At 39.5% G+C, this 11,854-nt stretch overlaps 1 protein-coding gene across 1 annotated transcript in view; it reads left to right on the top strand.

Annotated features, from left to right (window-relative positions):
* RELCH (RAB11 binding and LisH domain, coiled-coil and HEAT repeat containing) overlaps positions 1–1,556 on the top strand; it is a 106,858-nt gene extending 105,302 nt beyond the window's left edge. The window contains exon 29 of the mRNA XM_004745593.3: positions 144–1,556. Within this exon, the coding sequence (XP_004745650.1) occupies positions 144–240 (97 nt within the window). The 3' untranslated portion in view covers positions 241–1,556. The remainder of the gene's footprint in view (positions 1–143) is intronic.
* Positions 1,557–11,854: the final 10,298 nt, after the last annotated feature.

Raw genomic sequence — 11,854 nt, forward strand, 5'->3', positions numbered from 1 at the left:
CTCTTCACGTTGGCCTTTTCGGACTACTCAGTCCAAAGTAACCCCTATAATTCATTCCTTAAGCTCTCCCTGTTTTCTTTCTTTCATAATTATTCTTCTCAGTACTCATTTTCTTATTTTTTATTGTCTGTCTCTTTCACTAGACTCAGCTCCATGAGAGAGAATGTTGTCTATCCTTTTCAACCAATATGTCTCCGGTATTTGAAGAATGCCTGGTGTATGATAAGTACTCAACATTAACTGAATGGAGTAATGAATTGTGAGCTTGATACCAATTCCATGCAAGTTTGCCAATTAGATTAAAAGTATGAGACCCCCAGAACAGGATCAATTTACTGAGCCTACATGCCAAACTAACCTACAGTCCTTTTCATAGAGCTATTATATGTTGTGGATCAGGAGGATTGTGTAGTCTTGTGCATATTTTGACCTCAGCAAAATATTTGACTTTGTTCCTCATAATGTCCTTATTTATATCCAAGGTAGAATATATGGAATAAATAAAAGTGCAAAAAAGAATTGTGCCATGTGTGTATGGTCTAAAAAGCTCTGCAGAGTTTATATTCATATCTGGCTCTCTGCGCAGCACCTCTTAACCAACAAACCTCACCAAGTCTTCCAAGTGATCTGTCAGTGTAGAGAAGCCATCCCTTTTTAAAGATTGTAAAGTCATTCACCATTCAGCATACATCTGTGGAGGACGTGTTTTGTGCTAAGCATGAACGAGACTGACAAGACAGCGTAACAGCCGGACGAGGAAACAAACAGGTTGAGAAAGTAGGGCTGAGGAAGACGTACGTTAGGGGGGATTATCTTTATGGTTTGCTTTGAAGACATCTGTGAGGTAACATTTTACCTGAAAACCAGGAAGAATAGGCTTTGAACATGTTTTCACATAAAAGAAAAAAGAGCAGTATGTGCACAGGCAATGAGATGAGAAACAGTGTTGTGTTCAAGGAATTGGGGGAAAAAATTACCAATATGGTTGAGACACTATCAAAAGATGAAGTTGGAGATGGATATAGCCAGATCATAGAGAGCTTTGTACACTATGATTAAAAGTTAGAAAGGGGAGCCTTTGAATAGTTGAAAAGTAATTGAATAGTAGAATGGCTTAATCCAGTTTATATTGGATATACTTGTGCTTTGTAAGATGCTTTTGAAAAGGAGATGAGTAGAGGCTGAAGGCAGAAGCTATTGAAATGCAGTAACCTAAGCAAGAGAGGATGGCAGCCTGAGCGAAAATGGAGGGAAAGCATCAGATCTCCAACATAGTTGGAAGCAGAACTGGCCTGACAGTTTGAGTGTGAAGAGGGAAGGAAAGGGGTAAACCCAACATGTTGCTGAGATTTCTGACCGCAGTAACAGAATAAAATAATGGGTGATGACAATAGTGAGGAAGTAAAGAACAAGTTTGGGGGGTTAATTTACATTTTTGTTCTAGATAGGTTAAATTAAAGATACCTGAGCACTACCTATGGAAATGTTAAGGAAGAAGTTAGTTATCTAATGAACTATTGGGACTTCATCAAAATCAAAAGCTTTTGCACCGCAAAGGAAACACTCAACAAAACCAAAAGACAGCTGACAGAATGGGAGAAGATATTTGCAAACGACATATCAGATAAAGGGCTACTATCCAAAATCTATAAAGAACTTATCAAACTCAACACCCAAAGAACAAATAATCCAATCAAGAAATGGGCAGAGGACATGAACAGACATTTCTGCAAAGAAGACATCCAGATGGCCAACAGACACATGAAAAAGTGCTCCCCATCACTCGGCATCAGGAAAATACAAATCAAAACCACAATGAGATATCACCTCACACCAGTCAGAATGGCTAAAATTAACAATTCAGGAAATGACAGATGTTGGCGAGGATACAGAGAAAGGGGAACCCTCCTACACTGTTGGTGGAAATGCAAGCCGGTACAACCACTCTGGAAAACAGCATGGAAGTTCCTCAAAAAGTCGAAAATAGAGCTACCCTGCGACCCAGCAATCACACTACTGGGTTTTTACCCTAAAGATACAAATGTAGGGATCCGAAGGGGCACGTGCACCCAAATGTTTATAACAGCAATGTCTACAATAGCCAAACTATGGAAAGAACCTAGATGTCTATCAACAGATGAATGGATAAAGAAGATGTGGTGTGTGTGTACACACACACACACACACACACAATGGAATACTATGCAGCCATCAAAAGAAATGAAATCTTGGCATTTGCAATGACGTGGATGGAAGTAGAGCGTATTATGCTGAGCAAAATAAGTCAATCAGAGAAAGGCAATTATCATATAATCTCCCTGATACGGAGAATTTGAGAGACAATGTGGGGGGCTTGAGGGGTAGGGAAGGAAAAAATGAAACAAGATGAGATCAGGAGGGAGACAAACCATAAGAGACTCTTAATCTCACAAAACAAACTGAAGGTTGCTGGGAGGAAGCGGGTAGGAAGAGGGTGGTTGGGTTATGAACATTGGGGAGGGTATGTACAGTGGTGAGTGCTGTGAAGTGTGTAAATCTGGCAATTCACAGACCTGTACCCCTGGGGCTAATAATACATTAAATGTTAATTTAAAAAAAATTTTTTTAAGTTAAATGGATCTCAGGCTAGACTATGGAGTCACCAATATTTGGATAAAGCCATGGGGCTATATGAGATGGCCTTGGGAGAGAGGAACCGTGGAGAAGAGGATCCAAATCTGAACCCTGGGACACTCCCCATATTTCAAAATCCAACAGAGCAAGAACTACTACTAAAAGAATTGGAAGGAGCATACAGTGAGATAGGAGGGAAACCAAGAGAGTGGTTTCATGGAAGCAAAGAACCTTTTTTTTTTTTTTTTTAAGATTTTATTTATTTATTTGACAGAGATCACAAGTAGGCAGAGAGGCAGGCAGAGAGAGAGAGGAGGAAGCAGGCTCCCTGCTGAGCAGAGAGCCCGATGTGAGGCTCGATCCCAGAACCCTGAGATCATGACCTGAGCGGAAGGCAGAGGCTTAACCCACTGAGACACCCAGGCGCCCCAGCAAAGAACCTTCTAAGGAGGGTCAGTTTCTACTCACAGGTAGAGATGAGGATGGATCTGAAACCCACTGGAAGATAACCTCAACAGTAGTTTCAGTGCATTGATGAGAATGCAAACCTGATTGGAGTGGGTGAAAGACTGACTAGAGATGACAGCTCTTTTAAGACATTTAAGGGAGCAGAGCTATGGCAGGTAGGAAATAACAGGAGGCCATTTTAGGGTATTTTTAGTCTTATTTTGTAATAGGAGAAATCAGATCATGTTCACGAATGAGAATAAGCCAGTAAAATGAAAGATGATGATGATGCAGCAGCAGTAACAAGCAAAAATTGTGCAACCAAAGTCCTTGGGAAGGCGAGAGAGGTTGAGATTCAGAGAACAAATGGAGGGACTGGCCTTCATTATAATAGGGGTGAAGGCAGAGAAAAGATGCACGTGGAGGTAATTGGGTAGATTTAGTGGTGGGAAGATTAGGGGGTTTCCACTTAATTCCTTCTGTTTTCTCAGTGAAGTATGAAGCATGGAAATCAACTGGGCTGGCATATGGAAAGTGTTAAATGTTTGAGGAGAAAGAAGGTAGACATGGTTGTCTCTGTGAATGGCAGGATGAATTACTGAGGGAATTGCAGAATTGCTAAGCAATTTTGAAAGCCCATTTGAGAACAGTAATTATGAATTTAAAGAGAGCTAGTTAACACAATGAATTCTTTTTCTCCAGCCAGGAGCAACTCAAGAGCAGGTGTGAAATATCAGAGAAGTATAAATAGGGCTGGGTTTTTCTAGACGCTTAAGAGGAGAAGAAAGGACAAGGACTTTAAAGCTACTTGTGAAGTAATGGTTATAGCGATGGACCATAGAATCCAAACTGGAGAAGGGGAGAAAGGAAATACTGGAGTGAGGGGGGAAACGAATAATCCGAGGGATGGGTCCCAATAAAATGTTAAAAATACGTTTTAGTGAAAATATTCAAGTAGGTAAACTGGAAAGATACTTCTTTGGGGAGTAAAAATAAAAAGCAAATAAGATATCTGTCCTACCTCCAGGCTGCAAGCTACAGAAGATTTTGAGAACAAAAATGAAACGCCTCCACTCTGAAGCTTAGCAGGAAGGTGGTGTCTTAGGGCGAGCCAGGATTCAATTACACTTGACCCTTGAACAACATGTGCTTGAACTGCACAAGTCCACTTATACGTGGAATTCTTTTACAGTCTAGAGCTGTAAATGTATTTTTTCTTCCTTATGATTTTCTTAATAACATTATTTTTTTCATTAGCTTACTATATTGTAAGAATATGGCATATTATACATGCAACATACAAAATGTGTGTCGGTCAACTGTTTATGTTATTGGTAAGGCTTTAGTGGGCTCAATAGTGGGCTGTTAGTAGTTACGTTTAAGGGAAGTCAAAAGTTATATGCAGATTTTTGACTGTGTGGGGTCTGTTCATGAGACATACTGGTCTATAGTTTTCTTATAATGTGTATGTCTAGTTTTAGTATTAGGGTAATGCTGGTCTCAGAGAATGAGTTAAGTATTCTCTCAGTTTCTATCTTCTGAAAGACCGCAGAAAATTGGTATAATATCTTTCTTAAATTTTGATAAGAATTTATCAGTGAACACATCTGGACCTAGTGCTTTCTATTTTGAAAAGTTCTTAATATTTTGATTCAATTTCTTTAATAAATATAGGCCTATTCTGATTCTGAGTTTTGGCAGATTGTATCAAGGAATTGATTAGTTTCTTCTTTTTTATTTAAGTAATCTCTACACCCAACATGGGGCTTGAACTCACCACCCCAAGATCAAGAGTCACATGCTCTACCAACTGAGCCAGCCAGGCACCTTGGAATTGGTCCATTTCATCTAAATTGTCAAATGTGTATGCATAGAGTTGTTCACGGTATTCCTTTATTATTATCCTTTTAATGTCCATGGGCTCTGTAGTGATGTCCACATCCTCTTTCATTTCTGATAGTAGTGATTTGTGTCTTCTCTCTCTGTGTTTTTCTTAGTTAGCCTGGCTAGTGGCCTCCTGGTTTTATTGATCATTTCAAAGAACCAGCTTTTGATTATGTTTATTTTTTCTGTTTTTCCTGTTTTCAATTTCATTGTTTTTGGTTTGTTTGTGGTTCTCTTATTGTTTCTTTCTTCCTTTTACTTTGGATTTAATTTGTTCTTTTTGTAGTTTCTTTTTTTTTAATATTTTATTTATTTATTTGACACAGGGAGAGAGATCACAAGTAGGCACAGAGGCAGGCGTGGGGGTTGGGGAAGCAGGCTCCCCGCTGAGCAGAGAGACCGATGCGGGTTAAGCCTCTGCCTTTGGTTCAGGTCATGATCCCAGGACCACCCAGGTGCCCTCTTTTAATAGTTTCTTTTTTTTTTTTTTAATTTTATTTATTTAGGGGCGCCTGGGTGGCTCAGTGGGTTAAGCCGCTGCCTTCGGCTCAGGTCATGATCTCAGAGTCCTGGGATCGAGTCCCACATCGGGCTCTCTGCTCAGCAGGGAGCCTGCTTCCTCCTCTCTCTCTGCCTGCCTCTCTGCCTACTTGTGATCTCTCTCTGTCAAATAAATAAATAAAATCTTTAAAAAAAAAACAAAAAACAAAAAAAAAAACAATTTTATTTATTTATCAGAGAGAGAGGGGGAGAGAGCGAGCACAGGCAGACAGAATGGCAGGCAGAGGCAGAGGGAGAAGCAGGCTCCCCGCTGAGCAAGGAGCCCGATGCGGGACTCAATCCCAGGACGCTGGGACCATGACCTGAGCCGAAGGCAGCTGCTTAACCAACTGAGCCACCCAGGCATCCCAGTCCCTCTTTTTGTAGTTTCTTAAGGTAGAAGCTTAGGTGACTGATTTTAGATCTTCCTTTTCTGATCTGTGTATTCAGTGCTTTAAGTTTCCCACTAAGTACTGTTTTGCTGCTACCACAAATTTTAATAAGCTGTGTTTTCATTTTCATTTAGTTTAAAATATTTTGTACTTTCTCTTGAGATTTCTTCTTTGACTCCATGCATTATGTAGAATTTTTCTTAGTCTTAACATATTTTGGGATATTCCATTTATCTTTCTGTTACTGATTTCTAGTTTAATTCCATTGTGATCTGAGAGCTGACATTTTCTGATTTCCATTCTTTTGAATTTGTTAAAATGTGTTTTATGGCCCAGAATATGGTCTGTCTTGGTGAATGTTCCATGTGAGCTTGTGAAGAATGTGTTTTCTGCTGTCCCTGGATGAAGTAGTTTACAGATGTCAATTATATCCAGTTGATAGATGATATTATTGAGTTCAACTATGTCCATACTGACTTTATGTCCATTTTTGAGACAGTTGAGGTCTCCAACTGTAATATAACTGTAATAATAGATTCATCTATATCTTTTTTTTTTCAACACATAATGTATTATTAGCCCCAGGGGTACAGGTCTGTGAATCACCAGGTTTACACACTTCACAGCACTCACCATAGCACATACTCTCCCCAGTGTCCATAACCCCACCCCCCCTCTCTTTACCCTCCTCCCCCCGGCAACCCTCAGTTTGTTTTGTGAAATTAAGAGTCTCTTAGCATTTGTCTCCCTCCTGATCCCATCTTGTTTCATTTATTCTTTTCCTGCCCCCCAAACTCCCACGTTGCTTCTCGACTTCCTCATATCAGGGAGATCATATGATAGTGGTCTTTCTCTAATTGACTTATTTCGGATTCATCTATTTCTCCTTGCAGTTCTATCAGTTTTTGCCTCACATGTTTTGACACTCAGTTGTTAGGCACATACCATCTTAGGATTGTTAGGTCTTCTTAAAGAATTTACCCCTTTATTATTACATAATGCCCCTCTTTATCCCTGATAACTCTTTTGTCTGAAGTCTGCTCTGTCTGAAATTAATACAGCTACTCTTGCTTTTTTTAATTGGTGTTAGTGTGGTATATCTTTCTCCATCTATTTACTTTTAATCGTTATGTGTTTTTAAAGTAGGTTTCTGGTAGATAACAAATAGTTTGGTCTTGTTTTTTGATCTACTCTGAGACTGTCTTTTGACTGGTGCATTTAGATCATTGAGGTTCAAAGCATTGATATAGTTGGATTAATATTTACCATATTTATTACTGTTTTCTATTTGTTCATTTTGCTCTTTGTCCATATTTTTGTCTTTTTTTCTTCTTTTTGTGGTTTTAAATTATAATTTTAAATGATTCCATTTTCTTTCCTTTCTTAACATATCAATTTTCCTTTTTTTTAAATCAGAGTTTCCAATATATATTTAAAGCTAATCCAAGTCCAATCTCACAGAACACTAGAATGCTTCAAAGGTAGTGCAAATAACTTATAATAACAAAAAAATCCTAATTCCTTTCATTCCTTGTATTATACTGTCATTCATTTCACTTACATATAAGCATATATTAGCATGTATGTAATATATACGTAAGCATACATAAATCAAGCAAAGCATACATAAGCATACATAAATCATAAATAAATGATATATTTTGAAAAAACTGTTATTGGGGCACCTGGGTGGCTCAGTGGGTTAAAGCTTCTGCCTTTGGCTCAGGTCATGATCCCAGGGTCCTGGGATAGAGCCCCACATCCGGCTCTCTGCTCAGCGGGGAGCCTGCTTCCCTTCCTCTTTCCCTGCCTCTCTGCCTGTCAAATAAATAAATAAAATCTTTAAAAAAAAAAAAAAAGAAAAGAAAAAACTGTTATCTTTTAGAGTAAGAAAAGAAAACGTTTTTATTTTACCTTCACTTATTCTTTCTTTAATGGTTTTCCTTTCTTCATATAAATCTGAGTTTCTGACCAATAGTATTTGCCATCTCTCTGTTAACATTTCTTGTAAGGCAAGCCTGGTAGCAACAAATACATTCAATTTTTGTTTACCTGAGAAAGTCTTTATTTCTCCTTCACTTTTGAAGGGTAATTTCACAGGTTACAGAGTTCTAAGTTAGTTATTTCTTTGAACACTTTTCGTCTCTGCACTCTTCTCTTACTTGCATGGTTTCTGAGGAGAAGTTGGAAGTAGTTCTTATCTCTGTAGGTAAGACATTTTTCCCCCTCTGTCTTTCAGGACTTAATCTTTGACTTTCTGTAGTTTGAAAATAATATGCTTATGTGTATTTTTTCTGGCATTTATGCTGATTGGCATTCTCTGAGATTCTTAGACCCGTGGTTTGGTGTCTGATATTAATTTGGGGGAATCCTCAGTCATTATTGTTTCAAAGATTTCTTCCGTTTTCTTTCTCCCTTTCTTCTCCTTCTGGTGTGTCCATTATGCATAAGTTTTTAGTTGTCCCGGAGTTTTGAGTATTGTGTTCTGGGCTATGGGCCCACCACCCCACCCAGTGTTTTTGGTTTGCTTTTCATTTCTGGAAGTTTCTGTTGAGATATAGTCAAGTTCAGAGATTCTTTCCTCAGCCATATCCACTCTATTAATAAGCCCATTAAAGGCATTCTCCCTTTCTGTGCAGTGTATTTCATCTCCAGTGTTCCTTTTTGGTTCTTTCTTGGGATTTTCATCTCTCTGCTTACAGCCCTTGTCTGTCCTTGCATGCTATGTGCTTTATCCATTAGAGTCCTTAGCACATCCGTCATAGTTGATTTTCAGCTCCCCATCTGTAATGCCCATATCCCTGCCATGCCTGGTTCTGCTGCTTGTTCTGTCTCTTCAAATTGTATGTTTTGCCATTTGGTATGCCTTGCAATTTTTCCTTGATAGCCAGATACTCTGTGCTGGGTAAATGGAACTACTGTAAATAGAACTTTAATAATGTGGCAGTAAGGTGTGCGGGAGGCAGCCAGTATTCCATGCCTCTGCGATTAAGGCCTCAGCCTTTTGCGAGCTTGTGCCCCTGGACTGTGAACTTAACAAGCATTTCTCAGTTTTTCTTCCCCCCCTTAGTGAGGCAGGTGGGTGAGAGTAGGTTGGAATTTGATAACCCCCTTCACCAGGTTAGTTTGGCTCTGATAAGACCCATCAGGTTAGGCTCTGGTTAACTAGTGTCCCCTGAGGGCAGGCCTTGTTCCGAAAAACCAGTTCAGAGTGGTTCCTTTTCCTCTCCCTCTGCCAGAAGCACAGGAGATTTCTAGGATATTTACTGTGAGAACCTGGTTGAGCTCCTGAAGGTAAAACTTACAAAAGTAGGGGGAGCCCTCTACAATTGGGTCCTCCTAGAGTTCTTCGCTCAGACCTGCCCCCTCTGAGGCTCCAGCAATTTATCAATTGCCGTTGGGGTTTTCCTGCCCAGCACTGGTTCCCAGGGCGATTTCCACTCATGAGTTTCTGAGCTGGTAACTTGGGATTCTCTGTATTTGCCTGTCAGTTTCTAACTTGGGGGGCAGCAGTATGCCCTGTGACCTCACTTCACTTATGGATTTTGAGAAGATGTGTTGATTTTTCAGTGTGTCTGGCCTTTCACTTGTGGTTAGGACAGAGTGGCAACTCCCTGTGTGCAGAACCGGAAATGGGAAGCGGCACAGATTTTTTTTCTTAAATGCAAAATACAGAAAAGAGGGTAAAAGTCATATGAAGGAGAAAAGAAAGAATGGGTAGAAATATTATTTGAAAAGCAAAATGGCCAAGAATCCTCTCAAACTGACGAGCCATCAGGAAGGTCAACGAACCACAAACCAGGATAGATTCCAAGAAAACTAAGTCTACATATGTCACAGTAAACCTGCTGAAAACCAAATACAAAGAGAAAATCTGAAAAGCAGCAATTATAAGACTGGTAGTTTACTTACCAGTAGAAACAAAAGAACGATGTCTTTAAAAAGCTGAAAGAAGGGGCACCTGGTTGGTCCAGTGGGTGGCACATGCGACTCTTGATCTCTGGGTTGTGATCACATTGGGTGTGAAGCTACTTAAAATAAAAATAAATAAATAAATAAAATGCTGAAAGAAAATAACTGCTACCCTAGAATTCTATATTCTGCAAAAATATCTTTTACAATGAAGGTTGAACTAAGATATTTTTATTTTTTTTTAATATTTTATTTATTTATTTGTCAGAGAGAAGGAGAGAGAGAGAGAGCACACAAGCAGGCAGAGAGGCAGGCAGAGGCGGAGAGAGAAGCAGGTTCCCTGCCGAGCAAGGAGCCCATAGAGGACTCAATCCCAGGACTCTGGGATCATGACCTGAGCCGAAGCCAGCGGCTTAACCCACTGAGCCACACAGGCGTCCCGAACTAAGATATTTTTAGACAACACTTGCACATACACACACACACCCAAAAACACAATTTTTTATCAGCAGACCCACACCGAATGAAAAACCATAAGAAATAATTCAAGCAAAAGGAAAGTGACCCTACATACCAATACAATTAAAAAGTTAAGTTGGAAGGACATATTCCTGTTACCAACACAAAGGGGCACCTGGCCGCTCAGTCAGTAGAACATGCGACTCTCTCAAGGTTGTGGGTTCAAGCTACATTTGAAAAAACAAAAGCTTTAAAAACCCAACACAAGAAGAAACAAAATCTCAATAGCTCTAGATCTATTAAAGAAACTAACCTTGTGACTTCAAGCTATGCCACGAAGAAACCCCAATGCCCATGTGGCTTCTTCAGTGAGTTCTACCAAATAGTTAAGAAGAAAATAAAGGCATTCTTACACGTCCTTTCAGAGTTTTTCCATGTATTTCACAGTCTTGCCCAGCAACATCCCAACACCATAAATTGACCCAATTCAAAAAGGATAATGATGGGCCAATCTCTTTGATATGAAAACTCTTAAACTAAATATCAGCAACCTAATTCCACCAACATGAGAAATAACCCAAATATCCTTCACCAGTAAAATGACAACTGAAAAGGTGTATATTTTATTTATTTATTTGACAGAGATCACAAGTAGACAGGCAGGCAGAGAGCGAGAGGGAAGCAGGCTCTCTGCCGAACCATACATGGTTTCATACAACGGAAACCATGCCGTCATGAGCTCGATGACTCCCACAAACACGAGCAAACACTATGCACAAGGGGCACCTGGGTGGCTCAGTGGGTTAAAGCCTCTGCTTTGACTTAGGTCATGATCCCAGCATTCTGGGATCAAGCCCCATATCGGGCTCTTTGCTCAGCAGGGAGCCTGCTTCTTCCTCTCTCTCTCTGCCTGCCTCTCTGCCTACTTGTGATCTGTCTCTCTGTCAAATAAATAAATAAGATCTTTTTTAAAAAATTATGCACAAGATAATACTACAGTGCAGACTCCATTTATATAAAGCCCTAAAGCAGACAAAATGAATCACTGGTATTCTAATTAAATCTATCAAGAAAGATGGGGTAATGATTAAAGGGGCTTTGGGGGTTCTGTTCTACTTCATGATTTGGGTGCTGGCTCCGCGTACGTCTTCATTTCATGAAAATTGGCCATGCTGTACACTTGATGTATGATCTACTTCAATAAAAGTATTGCTGAAAAGAAACCATTCTGTCTCCATCTAGACTGAAGCATGAGTGGTCTATTATGGCCAGTCTGAACCTGACCAGTCTGAAAGCAGAAGTGGCCAATGGCATATAGGAGAATACCTGACTTTGTGTTCATATGTAAGGGACATACAGCTGCTTTGTCCCTCGAATCACTAAAGTAGGGTTAAGAAGAAGGGAAGTATAGGAAATAGAAATTCTCTCTCTGTTTCACTTGAAACCATTTTATCTATAGCAAAATATCCAAACAGTAGTGATAACTACTAGTTTTACAGTTCAGCTCAGAAATGCGTTTATTTTGAATACCAAATCCATAGAACTAAAAAAAAAAAAAAAAATTCTTGTCTACCAAAGCAAGCAAGATAGGTTTCCATGTATACAGA

This window comes from Mustela putorius, unplaced genomic scaffold, assembly GCF_011764305.1.
Source record: "Mustela putorius furo isolate JIRA1106 unplaced genomic scaffold, ASM1176430v1.1 tig00003858_pilon_pilon_pilon, whole genome shotgun sequence".
Taxonomy (NCBI): Eukaryota; Metazoa; Chordata; class Mammalia; order Carnivora; family Mustelidae; genus Mustela; species Mustela putorius.